This window comes from Triturus cristatus, chromosome 9 (assembly GCF_964204655.1).
Source record: "Triturus cristatus chromosome 9, aTriCri1.1, whole genome shotgun sequence".
NCBI classification, from domain to species: Eukaryota; Metazoa; Chordata; class Amphibia; order Caudata; family Salamandridae; genus Triturus; species Triturus cristatus.
In genome coordinates this window covers 149,251,279-149,273,700 of record NC_140592.1, presented here as the reverse complement: position 1 = coordinate 149,273,700, position 22,422 = coordinate 149,251,279, and the positions used below count along the sequence as shown (strand labels likewise).

At 41.0% G+C, this 22,422-nt stretch overlaps 1 protein-coding gene across 1 annotated transcript in view; it reads left to right on the top strand.

The window, feature by feature from the left end:
- The window catches only part of FGD3 (FYVE, RhoGEF and PH domain containing 3), a 555,238-nt gene that overhangs the window by 418,539 nt on the left and 114,277 nt on the right, over positions 1-22,422 (top strand). The window contains exon 6 of the mRNA XM_085624596.1: positions 3,823-3,959. Within this exon, the coding sequence (XP_085480722.1) occupies positions 3,823-3,959 (137 nt within the window). The remainder of the gene's footprint in view (positions 1-3,822; positions 3,960-22,422) is intronic.

Below are 22,422 nucleotides of genomic sequence, written 5' to 3'. Positions count from 1 at the left end.
GGGGTATTACAGGTCAACCACATACCAACTGGACCTAAGTATGGTTCAGAGTAAAAGGCTCCGCCTAAACAGAAGGAGACAAAAATATATATAGAGGACAAACATAAGCCACACATTCGTAGCTACATCAAAAGTGACGGGTCCATAAGTCAAAATGAGGTGTCTCTTAACTCCTTCAAGGGACCATCAATTCCCCCCAACACTAACGAACTTGTTAGAGAGAGGACAATAAAAGAAGTTGTGACTAGTACATAAAAAACACAACCAAGTGTACTCAAGCAGTGATACGAAACTCTATTCTCCTTACAATTACCAATATAATGGAGCAACCACTATACGCAATATATATCTTACCTCAGAGTGAGGGGTTCAAAGCTTCATAGGTAAGGGAGTAGCAACCGGACCACTGGAACGGTCCCACTAAGGTAAAGAAATAAGCATCGCAAAAATTCATGCTATATAACATATACGTGAAATACTCTATCTCTATCAAGAGCGTGAGGTGTATAGGCTCCAGGTAGTTGGTACGTTACTTTGTATCAGTAGGCTCTCTCCTCAAAAATGGCTATCTTGACAAGTGCTATGGGTTGATACAACTAGTACACTGTGATAGCAGTCAATGACCAGAATTGGCGGTGATGGGTATGGAGATCCAAGGCTGTGAAATTACACCCAGTGACTAGGACTGTCGTGGCGGAACGGTCCATACTTGAGTAGAGTTTGTATAAGGAACATTAATAAATACTCAAGATCGCGACTTAGTCCAAGCCACTCGTGCAATCCTGACGCAATGCACAATGTTGACGGGAGGTGTGTTTAACGGTGTGTTAAATCCCCCTCTAATAATGCATGATGTTAACAGACTCCGTCTATTTGTGCGTGATAATATATACCATAGTGAATAGATGTCCCTTAAGGGTGGCGTGTGGCTGACAAGTCAACCCCAAAGGTGAGTTCGTCGTGCTCATATCACCCGCTGTCAGTGTTTCTAGTAAACATTCAAACTGACATAAACGGCGAGTGCATAGTGCTCGTATCACTCTCCGTTAAAGTTCCGGTGACGAATCAGTGCCGAACAAGTTGCAGGCAGAAAACATAGACAGTAACTTACCCGAACGTTGACGGGGGCAGGCCACAACAGGACGTGTCTACTCCTCACCTGGATATTACCGGTGTTGGATTCACTTCCTGTATATATCCTCGATTCAATGGCGTAGTCTCGCGAGATTGCGGGAGGCGCCATTTTGTCACACGAGGATTGCCTGACCTTGGATCTCGAACGCTAAACTAAGCTGATCGATGTGGGGCATGGAAAATACATATGTTGAAGGATAAATGCATTTCTAGACTAATAAGAGTGTAGATCCAGATATTCCGCTGGTATATAATACCACGAAAGAAATTAGGTTCCTAGATGTATTCAGTAACTAATTAGTCAGCAGTGAGCCCAGATGGTGCTCGTGACTGGTATAATAAACCTAATAGGGAAGTGGATCTTAAGTCATCCACAGTATTAAGCCCAGATGGTACTAGAGATTGTTATATAGAACCTTATAGGGAAATGGGTTTATCTGGTACCTGTATCATCAACAGTCGCCCTGCATGGAACGTATCTAATCAGAATGTGTTACAAAAACAATCCGGAGTGGGAAATGTAGATAAATAAGATTTTTGTGTAAATAACACAAGATGTGGTGTTGTGATGCCAGTCAAGGTGCATGAACATAATGATGTATATGTTAGTTCATTAAACATATAAAAACATGGGTGGTGTTGTACCAGTGAAGTCCATGCATCATAGTCTTGGTAGTGGAGACCCCTGTAGGTGGGACTATTAGCACATAAGTTCTGTCCATGGAATTTCGTCGTTAAGACCCCTTTCCTGTGTTGATAAGCGAAAAATCCACCTCTGTTCAGTTTCAAAGAGTTTTTCTTGTGACCATGAGGGATTGCTTTCAATCACGGTCCAGTATAGGTCATTGTGTCCATGCGGATGAGTGAGATAGTGTGTGCTCAATTTAGTCGTGGATCTCCCACACCGTATATTGCTGCGGTGTTCCATAATTCTTGTCTTCACTGGGCGTGTTGTCATGCCGACGTATCTTAGTTTACAAGGGCAAGTAATTAAATAGACGCAGTTATGGGAGTTGCAGTTTGTATGATTTTTCTGAGTCCAGACTTTTCCTGTTTCAAGAGTGAGTTCTTTAGTTATCTTTGTAAGATCACACACTCCACATTGTCCGCAAGGGAAGTGTCCACGTACGGGATTCATATCCCACAGGGTCCTCTGTTTTGTTTGTCTTCCTGTCTTGGGACGTGTATGTACTATGATGTCACGTAGGTTACTAGTGCGTTTGTTGGCAAATCTTGGAGGGGTTATGGCCACTTTACCCGTATTTAAGATCTTCCAGTTCTTTTTTATATAGGAAAAAATGTGAACATGTTCAAATGCCCTTTCATCCTTATCTAAACTTAGATTTTACACCTGCCTACCATTCGCACGTGGAGTTTAGGGCAAAATATATACATCCAAAAATCTATGATTTTCCTAGATTTCATATTTGTGTTTTTTTAGGTGGAGCTCTCCAATTGAGTATATCTATGAAATTTATGAGTGTCAACCTATACGTTTATTCATTTTTCTGAAAGCCGGTCCCAAAGTAAGCAATTTATCACTGCATCTTTTACACCACATTTGATTGGCTACATACAATATATTGTGACCCAGATTACCAGGAGACTCAAAATGCCTGCGTTGGTGGCAGAAAAAAATGTGAGACGTCCAGAGGCATGGACATTGTGCAAAAACACTGAGGAAAATGAAAAGATGTAGAGGGAATGGAAAATGGTTGTCGCTAGTAGGAATTATGCAGATTCGTGGAACTTCTCGGTAGAAGTTGTACACCTATGTGCCTCATGGAATCTAAAAAAGAAAGATGAAGGTTACACTGTAGGGCAGAACCATTTATCACAAGGATTCCAAGATCGATTTATAAAGGCAAGCAAAGCGTATTTGCCAATGCGGTGTCCTTCAAAAAAATCTCAAATGCATTATAGGAGGAAAAAAATACTATTTTACAGAAGCAAAAGCTACTAAGTTAGCTTCCAGCTAATTCCTCCCTATGCAAACAAACCTGTCTATAGAAAGAATAATTCAATGCCAAGGTAAGGAAATTGATATAAGATTTTAAAAAATGCTGGTCGTGAAGCAAATAAAGAACAATACAATTATGACCAAGTATTACAAATTGCATTGAGCTGATTGGCTTGTTAGTACTTCATGTTCTATTATCATTGCCTCTTGCAACAGGAAAACTCTGTTTATTGTTTTTCAAGAACGTTTTGGAAAACGTCCTCGCTGTTATTTTATAATGAAAGAAAAAGAACAGACATGTAATAAGATAAAAATAATGCTTTTCATGTGTGTCTTTTTTCATTCAAAACTTTAATAATACACTTATATAAGTAAGTATTATACAGGAATTTGAAGTACTGGAACCTAAATCAATACAACTATTGAAACAGTAGAGAACAGGAATTACCGTTGATAAAACGTTTAATTCCAACTTGAAAATCGGTTCTCGTTTTTTGTTACATAAAGAGCAATTGATTATTATGCTCAAGTCAGTGTGATAGTTTTATTTAAAAAAATATTGTGATAGTTTCTTCCTCTCTCTTAATTAGAGGAACATTTTTAGTCGTTTTCTTTAAATTACTTTGTGACTTGTGATACAATGTTTTTAAACATCTTCTACATAAGAGATCATCTAAAAATAAAAAAGAGATAATCAGTGGTCTAAATTATGTAATTACTTTTTACAGGTTTTTTGCACAAAACTATTGGAGGCTGGCATTCCCCCTGAAGTGACTACTGGAATCTTCTCTAATATTTCATCAATCTATCGGTTCCATGGACAGTTTCTCCTGCCTGAATTGAAAACACGAATTACGCAAGAATGGTAAGAACACTTCAGTAATTTCCAATCTAACTGTTGAATGCTACTATTTGTAAATAAATTTGTGTCTGCGGATGAGTTATCGCTCTTTGATGTGCATTCATCATTTCCATCCTCATCACCATTATGTACAGCAGAGTCACTAGAAAGAGACACAATTCGCTGATTGCTTTTGACTTCTGTTAATAGATATTCAACCTTGAACTAGGATTTCCTTTGAACTTATGACAACAGTAAGTACATTTATATAAACGCTGCTTAATATTTTTACAGTCTAGGGTTCTGAACACAAACCGGTAAATCATCTAAAATGTTACAGAAGATAGCTGGGCTGTGGATTGATCATCAATAATTACTGCTAGTAGTTAATGTTGGCTCAAGATTTGCTAAAAGGAAGCTATAGATACAAAGAGTATGGCAGTGATGAGCGTATCATCCAGTGCTCTGTACAGTTGATATTGTATGTTGAGCACACTTTCACCACCGGAGAGGTTCTACTATATGACATTGGGAATGTATTAAAAGATGGGCAGGAATTTTGTGCAAATATTCACTTACCTCATTGCATGCAAAAAGTTCAGAGTGAATTTATTCAACATTCTAGTCTGCCATTCATAGATAAATCCGACTTTCGGTGTATGTATATATATATATATTTTTTTTGTTTTCAAGAAACCAAAGTTCTCGTATGTGCGAAAGGACCAGAGCAGACCCAATTGTCGTGCCGATTATCTTTTATTCATCAGTCGCCATGACGCTTTCCGGCTATACAACCGTCTTGATCATGTGTGTGTGTGTGTGTGTGTGTGTGTGTGTGTGTGTATATATATATATATATATATATATATATATATATATATATATATATATATATATATCTCAAAGGTTAAACCTTTGTTATAGTTAGTAACACTTTAATCTTTCAATACAAACCAGACCTATACTACCCAAAATATGGGTAAATATATATATTTTTTATATATAAATGTCAGGACCTTCATTCAGACCATCCACTATTTAAACCACTACTCTTGAGAAGATCTCCTTCTGCTATGACATCATATACTAGTTGCAGTCTTGTACGAGTTGTCAGAGAGTAGCTAGACTGTATCGCTGACACTCAACTTGTTTAAAAGTGTATGGAACCAATACTCCTGATATCAGAAACTTATATTGGATTGCACGGTTACTCAACAGTTAGATTTGGCACCTGCATTGCAGATGAAGTTTCTGCTTGTACACTGTTCTGGCTTGTTTGTTTGAGAACATGTTCTGATCGTGTTACTTATGTGACTTGCTGAGACATTACTTGTTATGGAAGAGTTTGGTCTGGAACATACGTGCACCCATAAACAGTAAGTGTTGCTTGCCAGGATTGCATACAAAGCTAACCACCAACTACTGAATTACATATAACGTAACATAAAATAGTAACAAACTGTAGGAACCCGGACATCACCTCTTACCAAAGTAATTCTCTGCAGCGGAACATCAGACCGATACATTTCTTCATAAAGAAAGCAGAGTGTGTAGAGTTATGTGGATTGCTCAAGGATAATATGTGTGGGGGTGAGGATTTAAGTGTATGTCCCCTCTATAATGAAACATCCACAGTCTGATCTTGCTAGTTAGTAACTTCAGCCAGACTGGCATTTTCTTACCACCGCACAAGTAATGGCAATCGAATGAGGTTCAGAAATTCCAATTTCTTTTCTCCACAAGTTACTTACATGTTAGGTCTGCAGTTATCGGCTACTCCTTAAAGTAGCTACCTTTCCTGTACATGGATAAGAAATGTTGCAGAAAGTTCTCAGAAGAACTGGAAGGAACATCTGATCTACTAAGTACAAAATCTCTTTGAGTGTGGAGAACAACTCTAATGGTCCTGTAAGAATTAAACCTTTGGCTGTAATTTTTTTAATAATGATCTGCCTTTCATGTTTGATTGTCTTACTAAACATCAGCTGTTGTAATGTAACACATCTTAAAGTGATTATGCGAGCCTAGTTCAAATGATACAAACCTCCATAATAAAAATGTCATATAGTAACACTTCTTTTCGATGTTCTCATAATTCTGTGAGCTATGGTTTAAAACTCTTCTTGGCAAAAAAAAGTCTTTATAATAAACTCTGAGTATTCTGCTTTAAAATAACGTGTTGCAGCTGAAACATGTAGCATTTGGATGATCTCTTTTTGAAGCAGGCACTACAGTCCTTCAAAAATCTGAGCATAAAAAACATACATCAGATAGCTATCTAATGTCCTATGACACAGACATATGCTTACAGATTTTGTGGTAAAACAAAAAGATTGAAAATTGCCATCACTTCAAAAGGCAAGCACTTAAGACCCCTTACAATGGACCATACCCTCGGTGACTTCATAAGCCTTGGTGTTCAGTTGTGGGGAGAAAAAAGCTCAAAATTAAAAAAGGCATAAATAGAAAATGTATGCAGACAATGCATCCATCCATTTGGTTCGCTTATTTATGTGGCAAAACCACAAGCAACTTTAATGAGGTCATACTGTTTAGAAACATAAATCTTCTCTCTACCTTATCCGGCATTGCTAACAGGTTTTGACACCTTCTGTGACTTCTTTCACTGGATGCCATCTATGAATTAATTGTGTTTACTAAAAGACATTACATGTTTTGGATGGTGTTGATTTAAAAAAACCAAAAAACAAGCATTTAAAGTTATGAAAAGAATGAAAATCATATATTTCCTATGTGAATAGTTACATTATTTTATAGTCTGTGGGTTGTAGGGGTTTACAATTTAAAATGCTGTTCATGGACCACATGGAGCTGCGGCCTATAGTTGGATGTGAACGAAGAAAACAGTAACATTATGACAATAGCCTTTTTTTATCACATCTGTAACACATTTCATGTCTGAGTCCATGTTCATGAACTCAGTGTCATAAAGACTACTTTCAACATAAACAAGGAGAGTGTGAGATCACTGTGTCCTGTCATAGAGTAGCTGCTCTGAGCTCAGAACTGACTTTCTCCCCCTTTTGTACTTTTCCTGATACAGCCACCATAGCCTGTAATTACTTATTGGGTGTATCAGCTACTCCATATTTGCAGCCCTGCTTCATCAGTAATTGGCGTTTTGCAATTTGCTCTGAGTAGAGACCCATCGATCTCCGTGAATAACCACAGTCCGCATCACAGAGGATGTGGTGACATCCATGGTGCCTCCTCTTAGAGCTGACTTTGACACAACATTGTGGTGTTGTCTTTGAATCGGGCTACCAGACTAAGATAGGGCTTTGGTGGTGTTTTTAATGGTCAGCTGTTGACCTATAGGGAAACCAATCGTTTGCTGTGTACCACAGTGATCCCATCACCAGACCTTGCAGCAGAGAGCCATGAGGGAGAGCTGTAGGGTCTATCCCAGGCCCAATAGGAAGGTGAACTACACACCAATGGAGTAACAGATATCACTGGTCCATCCACTTTCTTTGGTGGAAACGGTAGTGCTATGCTTATTGGATGGAGAGATGGTTCATTTTGACCGCTCACACAACACGTTATCACTTTTCGTGCTGAGCATTTTAAAGCAGCATTCACTTTTTGAACCTCACCTGGTGCATTAGCAGTCGCTGTAATACTTTACTTGAAGAGAGCTGGGAAGTTTATTTGTTAAAACACTGCCTTATTTTGATAGTAGTTAGCAAATTATATTGTACAGCAAAATTACTTGACACAGTATGTTTAAGGAAACATATGTTTCCTGTTTATTTGATTTTAATTTGTAAATAAAATGCACACAAAGCAGGTGGAAGGCACTGCAGAAAACCATGCAGCTGTACTGGTACTTCATGGAGCCCTTTGAATGCTGTCTCCTCCACATGGCAGAAAAGACAGGCAGCTTGCCTGAGACTGGTACTTCATGGAGCCCTTTGAAAGCTGTCTTCTCCACTGTACATTGTCTTTGTGGTTTATCAATGCTCAAGAGGACCATTGATCCAAAAGGAAGATTGGATGAAAAATTAATTCTTAGAACAAAAAAGAGGAGGGGCTTAGGAATTAACTAAGATCACCCCTGCTACACTCAAAGGCTATGTATGACTAATCAACCAAAAGACAGGTAGAGGTAGACCCATGTGATCATTATGTCCCTAAAGGTCATCTTTAGGTTGAGTAGTCATACATACCCTGTACAGGTTGCCTCTTTATGTTGGTGGAATTACACTACATGCCGCTCATTACTGTATAAATTGCCACCAGCTTGGAATGTGTTTACCAGTGGCTTAATCACCTGCCAACTGCGAAATACATGGATTCCACATCCTTTCATAAAAAGGGGCACCTGATGGTGTTGTCTTTCAGTTGCTAATAACCTGAGCAGGATGTCCCTTGGTGAAATATGGCTAAAACTTGTTGAATTGTTGGTTCTGTTTCTCGATTTTGAGCAACTTACATTAATATGTGCTCTCAAAATCTTTTCTTCTTCAAAACCATATTGACTGCTGCAATTTTTTCAACAACTTCATTTATAAATGTTTGTGAGACAGAGTGGTTTGACAAAAAAATAGTAAATGAATGTTGTTGGCGGAGGAGATTCAAGACAGACCTTATTATGCAGCAGATTAATTAATGCCACACTTGTGGATCAAACCGAAGCATAGAATAATATTACAAACTTATAATGAGAGACTGGGAGGTTCTGTAATTGAGTAATCTACACATTTTTGATTGAGACTATTTCCCAAATATTGGGGACATGCCAGCTCCTCCAGCTGGTTGTATCCCTTCACAAACTGTCCAGCTGCACAGAGTCCAGATTCTCTCTCAACAAAGGTGGTGATAGGCTCCCAAGTCAGTTAATAAGCACAACATTTTGAGTTATAATGTTAATCTCACTTCTCGCCATTGGTGAGCAGGATTGAAGTATACATCTAAGCTGATGTAATATGAAGTGGATGACCCCTACGTAAGTGAGAAGTGGTTTCTGTTTAATACTGCTTTGTACAAAAACACATTTTTGATAAAGCCTGGGCGGAGTTCGCAGAGTTCCCAATGCAAAATAAATCTGCTGTGCTACACGGAGCTCCGCAACCGGCGCAGTTTCTTTAGATAAATGCTGTTCGAAGTGATTTTCAGTGCCAGGTGCTTGTGCGCAATCATCGCAAACTAGATCATACACAGTGCAAGCGGGCGCTGCTTCCTTTCTGCTGCTCGAGTAGATTTTTACTCGAGCTGCAGTTTTCTCAACGCGAACGGACTGTTTCTCAACGTGACCGGTCGCGAGCATACATGACCGCCCACGTTGAGAAATCTCGCTGGGACGCTGATTTTCCTTGCTCACCAACTTGATGTTGAGGATCATGAATGAGAAAATATATCGCTGGGAGGTGGATTTTCCTTGCTCGCGCTCGCCAACTTGACATTGATGAACGTGAGTGAGGGAAAAAACTCCGCTCTGGGTAACGCGGAATGCGGAAAACTCCGCAAGCGGAGCGGAGTTTCCTGCCAGGACTTAGTTTTGATCTCTGGTTTACTGTGGTCTGTGCCAGATACAGGTATACAAAGATCATTACTAATGATAATCCTTAGAAGATTTCTTAGATAGCTCATAGACTGTTCTGGTAAATAGGAAATCAGCGCTTGCTGGGCTAAGGACCCCTAACGCTCTATTTCGCATGCTGCTTATCTGCCTGTATCATTTGTGTGCCAGGAAACTGATCTTCTGTACAATGCCTGCAAGTGGTGGTATTACGTCAGCTGGTCAGGCATTTAATACACTACATAAATTGGGTGTACCTACCATTACAATAACAGTAATACAATTTTTAACGCAAACGGTTATAATTAATTTTTGCTCTGTTTTATTGTTGAATAATTAATTCGCTTTGTTTTTCTTTTTTAATATGTTCTGTGGCATTGCTTATAAGGTCATGTTTATTGTCTAGATAAACAAACTTTTTAATTATAAGCAATCTGCACCAGTTCTCATTTCAAAAGGAGACAGCATGCGCTCTTGGCAAGCTCCCTGCTCTCAGCAGAACAGTACTGTCCTGGTGCTTATCTAACATAAGCCATAGATGTTAGTCAGTTAAAAAATGCATTTCATTAGCCTGATTTCTTCATTTTATTTGTAAATTTCAACTGAGCTCATTGAAATTCATTTGGGAAGATTAATATAAGAAATCTGCTCATCATAGCTTTTCTCCTACGAATGGAACAGATGTCCTACTTGTTAGCGATTGACCCAGAACCCCAAAGCGTGCTCATGGGAAGATTTGCAAGTCATCCGTTTCTCGAATGATGTCTCCTCCTCAGTAAATATTTATGTGGTTTGGCTGAGTGGACCATTCAAATGATTAAGCTTGGCTCAGGAAAGAAGTGAACCAAGAGGACAGACAGACTCCACTGATGATGCCTTGCCTCTGAGTCATCACCCCCTATGTCTGGGATTGATGCATACAACACCAGTTTTAAGAACTTGGGAGGGGGAAGGGAACAAAACGAGGGATATGATAGGGTAATCAGACGCTGGCCTCCGGATGAGGAGAGTTACAAAAGGTGAAGGCTGGCGATTATAAATAGAGGCATTGAGAACATAACATCTAGGGGCTGTATTACGGAAAGTGCCCTGGGGCACTTTGCTATTACAGAAGAGGCCCATTCTGTAATACTGCTTGCGCTGGCGCACATGCAGATGAGGGAATCACTTTGCCTTCTGAGCCTGCTCCTTATTACTGATGCGGGTGCAACGACAAACTGGTCCTGAAAGTGCACTACAAAACAAGCATTGAAAATGCAATAGGTCTCGCCTTTGATTAAGTTAAAGCCATTTGCTTTGCTAATGGTATTGTATAGCAAAGCAAATGGCTTTAACTTAATAAAAGGCGAGATCTATTGCATTTTCAATGCTTGTTTCAGAATTTTAGGAGTGAACTGAAAGGTTGTATTTTTCTCAAGGAAAGTGAAGAAGTGAAGGAAGAGAGCGGGGGGAGACGGAAACAAGGCAGAGGGGGAGAGTGACACAGGGGTGTCAGGCGTCGAACGAGAGAGCAAGGGGAGACCGAAACATGGTAGAGGAAGAGAGTGACACACGGGGGTCAGGCGTCAAGGGAGGGAAGATGGAACCTAGAGGAGAGAGACGTACACACACATAGAAGTGGAGCGGAAGAGGGTGAGATGTAAACCAGGGCAGCGGGAGGGAGATATACACGAGGGGTCAGAAGTGGAGCGAGATAATGAGGGGGAGAAGGAAACAAGGGCAGAGGGAGAGAGACACCGCTGGAGGTCAGAAGAGGGGGTGAGAGAGAGAGGGGGAGATGGATACAAGGGCAGAGAGAGACACACACACAGGGATTAGAAGGGGAGCGAGAGAGAGAAGGAAACAAGGGAAGAGAGAGAGAAACGCATGGAGGTCAGAAGGCGAGAGAGAGACAGGAGAGGTGGAAACAAGGGCAGAGAGAGACACAGGGAAGTGGAGCGAGATAGTGAGGGGGAGGGGAACAAGGGCACAGGGAGCGAAATGCATGGAGGTCATAAGGGAAGAGAGAGACAGGGCAGAGAGAGATACACAGGTGTTCAGAAGTGGGGGAAGAAAGCGAGGGGTAGACGGAAACAAGAGCAGAGAGAGTGACACGCATGGGGGTCAGGCGTGGAGCGATATAGCAAGGGGGAGATGGAACCTAGGGGAGGGAGACATACACACACACACACACACACACAGGGTCAGAAGTGGAGCGGAATAGAGGGTGAGATGGAAACCAGAGCAGCAGGAGGGAGAAGTGGAACGAGATAGAGAGGGGTGAAGGAAGCAAGGGCAGAGGGTAGAGAGATACACATACAGGGGGCTCAGAAGGGGAGCGAGAGAGGCGGGGGAAACTAGGGCAGAGAGAGCAAGAAGCCGGCAGGAAGGGCAGTTGTGGCTAGCGAGATGGGCAAGGAGGCGCAGGGGGTGCATGCTAGTGGGAGAGGGGACAGAAGGAGAGGCCACGGTGGTTGACCTTCGCCACAGTGGCATTGATGCCACCCCTCTGGCAGGGGTGCCCTCATTAACAAACTTCCCTCCAGCTGCGAAGAGCGTCCTTGATCTTGGGGTCTGGGAGGGATGCAGTTACCTGGTGGCGGCAAGTGCTCCCTCTGTGGGCTGCAGGCAGTTCCTTGCCTCTGGGAGAACAGTCCCTGCCGCAGGGGCCACGCCTGCTCGGTGCCCGGCTCCCTCAGTGCCCACCACTGCTGCCTCCCTCCTCGACCATCGCTGATAGCAGCGTGTGTGGGGCGCAGGAACCCTCCTGCAACCCGAGAGAGCCAGTGACATCAGCAGCGAGCAACCTGCTGGGGATTTAAAGGGACAGCAGCAGCAAGAGGCCTGCAGCAGGAAGTATCACCAGGGGCACCTGGAGTCGGGCACGGGCACTGTGCTTGCACTGGAGCCTAATGCGGGAATAGTGCACATACTGGAGTCTGACTGACATAGGCACAGTGCTTCACTGGATCCTGAAACGAGCATAGCCTACACACTGGAGTATGACTGAGTGTACATTAACATACTGGTAAACTGGAACCTGAAGCGGGTATAGTGGTCGTCCTGGAGTATGACTAACATAGGCACAGTGCTACAGACTGATCTAGTTTGAAAAGGAAAAGGCGACAATGTGCTTTAATGTGCGGCGTGCGCGCTGTAATGAATGCAGCTCCCACGTCACAGGAACAAAGATGGCGTCTGCCTGTCCACATACGCCGTCCTAAAAGTGGAGAAGGAGGTAACCAAGAAGCCAGATTTCCAATCACACGCCATCATTTACCATAAACGATGTCGTGAACCAATGGGAAGCAGGGGCGGGGCTTCAAGTCCCTTCTAAATCCGTATTGATTGCAAAAAGCCCTCGCATGGCGAGACTAGCGCATGCGCTACTAACGCCAGGCGAGACCTAAAAAAGGTGGCACACTGTCTGTGAGCTCCCTGAGGCAGCCCTCTTGAGGGGTGAAAGGGTTTCCATGAACTCCCAACCCGACATCCCCTTACAGTCAGGTGTGGTCAAGCCTGCAGCGTGCTCTGTATTTAACTGAAGGCTCTGCCCCCAGGGAAGCCCAAATTTGTTGCTGCCATAAGGGCAGGGCATTCAGCAGAATAGGGCACACAGTCCCAGTTTGCGCCTGGATCTCCTGTTCAAAGGTGCGCATATATACATACACACATACCGGATTGAACATGTCCAAGCTTTCGTTGCTGAGAGCTGGGTTTAACCCAGATCACCATTAAGAGGTAGTTAGCAATCTTACGTGCAACTTTTTTTCTGAACTTCTTCTTGGGGAAAAACCAAGTATTGTCTGTGCACACGAACTACACAATTGATGTTATATTTTATTCTTAGGCCCAGCTTTTTTTTTTTGTACCACATTGGATTTCAAACACTTACAACACAGGCTTGCTTTCTAAAGCTTTTTCCTTTTATTTTTTTTATCTCGTATATTGTGCTCATGAAAATTTGTGAAATGTCAAAAGAGTCTGACCCCTGCAAATGTACAAGTAAATTATTTAATCTTAAAATTTAAAACCACCTACCCTATGCCTGTCAGACAAAGTCTCCCTTTAAAACTGGATCACAAAGTTTGTATAACAGGGGAAACATGAAATGTTTCAGGCACCTTCCGAACTGGCAATACATGCAGGGACACGTTGTCGGCGAATTCACCGAGGATGCTCAAAATAAATTTATGAGAAAAAAAAGCAACTCATATTTATTATAGTACGGTACAAAAATATGAATTAATGAATGAGGAAATTTCTAAAGCACCCAGCTACAGAAAGCGCAAAAAATCCCATCCTTAGTAAAGTATTAGCACAACCCAAGTATAAATATAGGTTACAGTCAACAAAATTTAATTAGCAGTTACAGTACCTATGTAATTGTCTAGGCTATACATTTATATTATATACATATATATATATATATATATATATATATATATATATATATTTTTTTTTTTATTGCAGTAGGTTTCGTTCTCTAATTTCTTTTAATGAAATACAGTAAACTCCATACCTGTCTTTTCAGTTGATATTCCCTTGATTACAGGGCTCCACCCTCATCAAGAGCAGGGTATAAATGCCTCTGCATCTTGTTATCTTGCTCTCCATGCAGTCATCATTTGTCAAATGATTTTGATGCTTCCAAGTTTGAAGAAAAGCTGACTGAAAAGTTACCCCATGCCCTCTGCACTTACCACCTAATGATTCACTGTTTTCTCCCCCTCCGACCCAAATTACATGTCTCTATACCTCACCCTTCTGTCACTTCAGGGGTAGCAAGCGCTATATAAATGCAAACCTTTTTTCCTCTTCTATCCTTCCACTATCATTCTCAATTCAAATAACTGACTAACATATCCATCACTCAAATTAATTCAATATTTAACTATACTAATTCACCACTAATCCTTTATGGGTACCGGAGTAGTGTGCTACACTTCAAAGAAACAATTTAACACATCGTCTGGGGTAGTAAGCGCTATATAAATGCAATTACAGTACAATACAATACAATACCTGTATTTTATTTTCACCTACAATGTACCCAACAAAAAGAGCTATTTTTCCATGCCAGAGACTTTGAAGTTCTGTGTCCCCTGATGGGCCTTCATTAAGCCTCCAACTTCCTTCTTCTACGGTGATAGGGAGAGTCTTGTGGTCTTCTTGGCCTGTGATCAAGTGTTGGATGGGAATGGGACCTTAAAGACATTTCCTGGTTTGCTTGTAAGAGACCATGCAGTGGATTTTATCATGGATACAGGTTTTTGTATCTGACTAATGCTACATTGAGGACTGTGTTTTTGATGAGTTTGCACTGTTATTTGGGGTCCAGACAGCGCCTACTTATGCCAACAGTTATGGCTATGATTTTTCATTTCTGAGATATGAGTCCCTAAAAGTCCTAACTACTCTTGGTGGCCACCACAATTAGCAACTCCAACTTGCAGCATATTTTGGCACCCTGAATCACATTGTGGCGGTACTGTTTCCCAGAGGAATATGCAGTAACCCTCTCCCAATATGTCCTCCAGATATAAAAATCCTCCTCATTGACATATGTCTTGATCCATGTTCACTGCACCAATCAGCACCCCTGATGTCTCTTTGCGATACCGAGCCTCATTTTGGGTGGAGGGATTTTGCGGTCAGTATTTAGTCAGACCCACTGAGCGATCCTTATGAGCCCCAAACTGTAAAGACTCTAGGACAAAGGGCAGAAATAGCATCATACAGTACTGACTGATAAAATAACTCCATTGACAAGAGCATGAATATTGAAAGAGGTTGTAAAAGATACCACCTGAATCAATCTGCTAAATGCATTTTGACCCTTCCCCACAGGAATGCATAATAAATGGACTATTATGTCTAACCACTAAAGGAAAAAAAGATCCGAAAATGATCAGTGGAAGCCTACAATTAATCTTCACCCTTGTTATATTGCTTTTCCTACTCTCAAATCAGACTGTTGTTAGGACTGGGGAGACTGCCTATGTAAAGAGGGTCCAGCCTGTCTGCAGAAGAACTGACCAAGAATGACTTCTGCCTGCCCTTGGATCCATGTCTTTCAAAGGTTATTCTCATGGTAATTGAAGCAGCCCTCTTGGTGACCCTTAAGGAGAAGAAGGGAGACCTAGAATCTCTTTTGATTGACCTGCCATGGGGATTTGGTCCTGTCTGGGAGTGGGAGAAAAGCCCTCTTGTCGACATGAACACATGGGCTGGTGTTCAAGGAGCAGTCCTTGAACATTTTCTGTCATTTTGAGCACTAGAACTGAAGATAAGGACTTTTGTTATGTGTTAGAAGTTTGGACCTAACATTGCTTTCATGCCTGGAGGACTTGAATACCATTACGACTATCTAACAAAGATACAGCTGTGGAAGGCAAGTTTTTCTTGCTTATTCTCATTGAGTCATTCTTGGTGCAAAAATGGCCTTTGGGTTTCGTGAACAATGAGACCTGCATTGTGGAGCATTGCCTAGTTGCCAATTATAGCCTTGTCTGGCTGATGGAGTCCAGGCTCCAGAAAAGTGTCGAAGTATAAGGATAACCTTCAAGAGTGAGAAAAATCCCCACAGTCCCTGCAGGAGTTGAGGCTTGTGGTGGGCCCTGCTCTCTTTCTGGTACTGCTTGCTTTGTTTGCATGGCCTTTCACTTCTCCTTGGGTTGTGGGGGTTTTCTTTGCTCCCTGGCCTGGATGTTGTCTTTTATCCCCCCCCTTGCTTTATGGAGGCTTGTGTTGGTCTGTACTTGCTGCTGGGCAAAGCTTGATGCTTGGACGTTTGGGCCCAGGGTTCATCTCTGGCCTGTCAGCGTTGTCTGGGGTCCTAGGGTTTGGGTGTGTTTGGTGGCTATCCATGATTGCTGTCATGGCTTGGTGTACAGGGGCCAATGGCTGTCCTGATGGGAGGTTCCCGTTGGCATGGAGGGTTATCGAGTTGTTTCCTTTGGCTGACTCAGCTATCAAGGCCTGCTCCCCTTAATCCTTGCTCGCTATGACTGGCTGTAGTGTTTCTGGGTCAGCTTCACTGGAGTGCCCTGTAATTTCACTTTTTGCTCTAGGTGTTCTATTACTTGGCGCTGGGCTGGTGGTCTCTGCATGGCCTTAACCTATGGTCAGGGTTATTATCCGCTGGACTACTGTCGTGCCTCACTTGGCAGCTCTCATTTGGTGTTTTCACTGGGGGAGGGGGGCATACAGCACTGTGTACTCGTGCATGTGTCTGCCTCTTTAGTTCCGTGTTGCTAAATGCATTGCTGTCTTTGGGATGTCTCTCCTTGGCTCTGTCAGTTGCCGCACCTTGTTTGGCTTTACTGCTATCTGGGCCTGTGAGGTGTGCCGTCAGCTCTGATGGGGTTGTAGGGTGCTGCCTCCTGGTGGTGTTCACATTGCTGCCCCCTCTTTAGTCAGTCACTCTTCTGGGTGTCTTGTCTCTGTACTTGGAGCATTCCTGCTGTCTCTATCATGAAGGGCTTTGGGTGTTGAGTTTGTCATTCTTCCTTGTAGCTTTCCTTTGAGCAGTGGTTCGGTTGATCTAGTCAATCAGCTCGGCTCCTCCTCCTGTGTGGGTATGATTTGGAGGAAGGGAGGGAGAATTTGCTTTGGTTTTTGTTCAGTCACGTGGTGGCTAAGGGTGATCGGGGTAATAAAGATTACAGTAAGTAATCAGCATATTTTAACTTTCCAAGGTTCTGCTTTGTGCAGAATGAGACTGCATATTCAAGCAGGCTCGCGCCTTCACCATCTGAGTTCATGCATAACAAAATACCTGTGTTTATTCAAGCAATTGCTCATACTTTTAACCTCCTATTGAATGACCATTTACTCACCAGAGAAACACAGAGGCCAAATCCCACAAGTTAACCAACGGCTGTCTCTGATTTAGATTTCTGTGGCTGACTTGAGGAAGGGACTGAGCTGCTGTCCTTATAGGCCGTGTGAAAATGTGCATAGCTGCCACAAGCCGCTTTCTTTTTTGGGTCGAGCATTCGAGACCTCTTATATATACTTTAGTATATACTTATACTTATGTTTGTATGTACTTTGTGGGCTCTAAAGTTTAGCCCTAGGACTTGTCTGCTTCCGCTTAGGGACTTTTCTTTCCTGTTCAACTGCCTCTATTTAACTGTCTTGATGGAAAACGACCAGTAGAGGTCAGTAAAATACCAGAATTGCTTTCTGCTGAGGGACTTTATTTTTTTTTATTTTTTTGGCAACTGCCTCTATTTAACTTTCTTGGTAGAAAACGACCAGCATAGGTCAGTTAAATACCAGAATCCCTTTAGCATTCTTTAGATTACAGTCAATAGAAATTGTCTTTCATGAGCACCCGTAGACAATAATTTTTTCAAATCTTATATTTTCAGTGATATGACAACCAAAGGCCCTAATTTTATATTTAAATCAGAGCTTTGGACTATACCATTTCCCGCTGAAAGGCAATATTTCTCTCCGTGTGTTCCCATATCTAGAGTGTCATACAGTTTGGTGCTTACTTTCCCTCCATGTCAAAGAACAATAGATATTTCAGCACCCAGGCTAATGTGCTGCATAGCTAAAAATACATATAAGGTCCCAAAGGTGAGACTGATTGCATTGCAGATGCTTGGTTTTTTTGTAATCGCTTGGCCAGCAAAGGTTGTCTGAACTATAATTTAGCAATCATTGCTATAGTCAGTAGAACTGGCTGTGTAATGGTTAATTCTTATGTATTGTTTATTGCAGGTATATGCTACCAAAAACACCAGAAACCTAAACGTCGCTGTCATATGCCTGCACTGCAAGCTTTAAATCTTTAAAAATCATGCAACGATGTGGCAGTTTCAGGAGTGATATTTTTAAATAATAAATTTTTCAGCTGTGCCATGAAAAGTATTTTTATTATTGGTATTCTTAGTGTTATTATTGTGAAGGAGACGAGAATAAATGCAACATAACCAAGCCCTCAAGTCCCAGGCAGCAATAATGTTAAGTAAACGCAATCTAACGGGGCACCCAAAGTAATGGCAAAATAATAGCTGGTATTGAAAATTAATATACTAAATAATTACATTTAAACAAAAAACACTTTTTAAAGCAGCTTTGTCACTGAAAAGAAAAGACCAGTGTTTAAGCGGATGTGAGCAACGTTCACAGATATTGACACTCAAAGTGGAGGGAGCTGGTGGCTGAAAGTATACTAGAGACATAAGTAGGAACTGTGGAAATTGCAAGCGTGTGTGAATGCATAACTTTGAAGTGAGGATTGAATAAATAGGTCTAGGAGATTTAAGGAACCTCATGGGCTGACTAATTCAACAACCTGCAGGAAGTAGGGAGAATGTCGAAATTTATAGAGAAAGGAGGTGTGGGAACTGCTCACTTGGCGGTATTAGGCGGAAGTTCTCTTGCTTTTAAGGCAGCCTCTGCATGGAATTTGCTGCCTCTGGACCTTCGTAGTACCCAGGACCCTACGCTCTTCAGAAAAAGAATGAAAACTTTTCTCTTCATCTAAACGGTACTCTTCTTCTCCCCCACTTAGTTCGCGCTGGGACACTCCTTGAGTAGCTGTGCGTGCTATAAATTGCAATAACATAATATAACATAACATTTGCTGACAAGAGCCTGCACTGGGCAATCTGGTGGAATTAATTTGCTAGCAGACTAAAAATTGGAATGACGAGGTGAAGGTAAACGACCCAAAGTGAGACAACACACAAGAACAAGCTGAGAAAAGTGAAGTGTATGCCTAGAACTGAAAAACGTTACCGTGGGAAGAAACGAAAATAGATGAAAGAGAAATAAAAGGGTTTCAGAAGAAAGAATGGGGAGGCGCACAGAATCCGGATTAAATGCTAGATTCATCTGGTCATATGAACTATACGAATACTAATTTATTTGTAATACTGATTTTGCAGTTAATGGCGTTGTGAATTTGTTTTGCATACGTCTGCCACCTAGTGGCTAGATGCTGAAACGGTAAAAAAACAGCATACATGGTCAATGCTTCGGGTAAATGGTATTTTATGTATTAGAATCTGTATGTTTATTTCCCGACCACTGCGAGCACAATAGCAAACTGCTGATTTATGATTGATAAGCATATGTTGCACACTCAACTTGAAAGAAAAAAAAAAGTCACAGGAGGTGGTTAAGAGAAAAATAATATCAACCATAAACGTGTTTGCTCTGCTTAGCCATATCTAGGGCAGGACGTTGAGATAGGTATTGTTGTTTCCTCAAATTATTGTTTTTTCGAAAAATTAAAACATAATATACATACTTAGAAGTTCTTTTTGGCCAGAGGGCTTCATACATTGGTCTGTTCAATTGTAATCCTCATTTTGCTTTCACCCACCCTAGCCTACAAATGGGCTCCCTTAATTTTGAGTGACTACAGAAAGCTTGTGCACATTGCTCACGTCCACTAAAAATAAATGTTTTCTGTCGTCAATGAGAAAGGTGAGTAAAATTGTGTTTTTTTTCCCAGTATAATAACTTTAAATACTAACTATTTATTATACCTGCATTTGAGTTTCCAGTTACATGGTCATTTATTTTTCATTTCATTTTTAAAGTTATGAAGTGTTTAAGTAACATTGCAATGGCCTGTGATATGAGTACTTTGTTATGTAGTGATTTATTCTCGTCTTCGCCACAAATAATAGCAAAATGCATGGCACACCTGAAAGATTGTTAAAAGAATATATATATTGAATTAATCTGCCACATCAGTGAATGCTGTTTTTTTAAATGTAAAATGCTACCTCATATACATGTTAGGATTTGTCTTTTTCTTTTTGTGACATATGCTTCCAATAAAAAGATAAAAAGATCGAGCTATCGCACAGTTTTCCAAGACCTGGCCTATTGAATTTACCAGTGCTTGTTTCTCATTGAAATGCCATAAAGATATGGCTTTTCACCAGTACGCTGAATAATGGGTACTTCTATGTCTGGGTGTCAGTCAGTACAATTTAAGGATTGTGCACCCTGCTATTACTGTGACAAGACTACCTTTACGTAGTCCAGAGTGAAGAGAAGTTATTTCGAAGTCCTCAGGACCACAATTAGAGTCCAGGCAACTTGACCCGATTAGAGTCAATATTTAATCTAAACGGAGACCTTCTTTGTGTTCAGTGGACAGAAGCCAGTCACTGTACGGGTGCCCGTGTTCCAATTTACAGTCTGTTTTTGATTCTGTCTACAAGAACAATGTCCTTCTCATGTTTGTTATTATCAAACGTGTGTTAGCTCAAGATAGAAGTGGCTGCTAAATGTAGGTTAATTAAAAGTGGTTTATTAACTCTGAACTACGTTCTGGTCTGTTGTGTTCGTACCTGTTTTCATTTACAATAGATCACAATATTGCACCACATAATTATGTTGCTCTGCAGTACTCATCTACGGTGTTTACTAAATCGATCTGTCATGTTGCTACTTCCTAGGTTCTTTATGTACAAGCGAAATTGCCATAATGATTTTTTATCATACTAAATAAAAACATGGACACTACCTGAATGTCTAACTTTAAAGATTATCATCTTTCACTATAGAATTTTTTAATGTGAGATGATCACCCAGAGACAGATTTATTATTTAAACAATTAATTACGTTTTCTGCCTTGTTTCGAGCTTGTCAGTGGGATATAGTGTGCATGCTGGGAGATTAGTGAATTTCTGAGGGTGCTTCATTTCAGACAATTTAGAAGTTCTGACAAGTAGTGAAAAGGCTAATTTATTTTATTTTTCTCATCTACCTGAAGTGCGTCCTTGACCTTCAGGACTGTTGAGGCTCCAGCATAAGCTTTGGGTATCTATATTGTAGCCTGCTCCCCAGTGTTAAACCAGTTGTTAAAGGTTGAGGGTAGAATATTCTAAATTTAAAAGGGAGAAACAGAAAGACACACTTTGGACTGCGGGAGCAGAAGGCCTCTACCAGCCATTATAAGCCCGTAATCTCTTTGTTTTCAGTGGAGCTCTCAACATTCCAATGTTCTAAATACTCATACATTTGTAAAGAGCTGCAGGCCCTCATGGTCGATTTGAGTGCTAAGAATACTTGGCATGACTTTCCAAGAGTAATCACAGGGGACCAGAGTAGAGAGCAGTGATGCACATAACCTCTAGCACATGGCCGTGAGGGTCGAGGAAAATTGAGGGAATTGGGGATATCTGAGCAGTCATAGGTATTCTTTAACTTTTATTTCCTCAGATTTCTTTTTTAGTATTGTAAATTGGTATTTCTGTTCTGGCAGTGAAGTATTCCAAAGTTTGGGTGCTGAGTGTTCTGCCTCCTACCTTAGTTTTTTTCTAGACATGTGCGGAAACAGGAAATTGTGCTTATGCCTACAACCCAAACCACTTTACACCAAACATGGCATGAAAGTAGAACTTCGCTCAGAAATCATGCTTTCGTGGGTTCGATGTAAATTTGCTCAGTATTTTTTTAAATGTAAATGTTAAAAAATAGTTTGCTTAAAAAGTGTTGTATATCTGTACCATTTGGGAATACAAAAATTAAAAAGTAAAAAAAGGAAGTCGATTGGACAAGGTAGCTTTTTCTCCTGTCATCGCTTTTTGATTTGCGATCTCATAGTTGGTACAGTGTATTTTAGTTATTTGATTGGCTGCTGCAAGAGAAGAACTTCTCTTGTGGCACCCATTTCAGGATGTGGGGCATGAGCCTGCTTTATTAACATATAGTCAGAGTCAACATTGAGGATGGTGCTTGTAGACTGTTAGAGTGACAGAGATGATCAGTCTAATTTAATCTGCATTTGCCACAAAGTAGTCACTTTGTGCCGCCATTGATAAGGCTTATTTTAAAACGTTCTACCAGTGCATTGGATATGTGTCTGAATGGGGACAATACTCAGCTCAGGTATTGTTTTGCTAAATTCTTTATAATAAAAAATTGAAAGCAAGCACTCCAAAAAAGTAACATCTTTAACTTGTATTTGTTTCTGTGTGGTT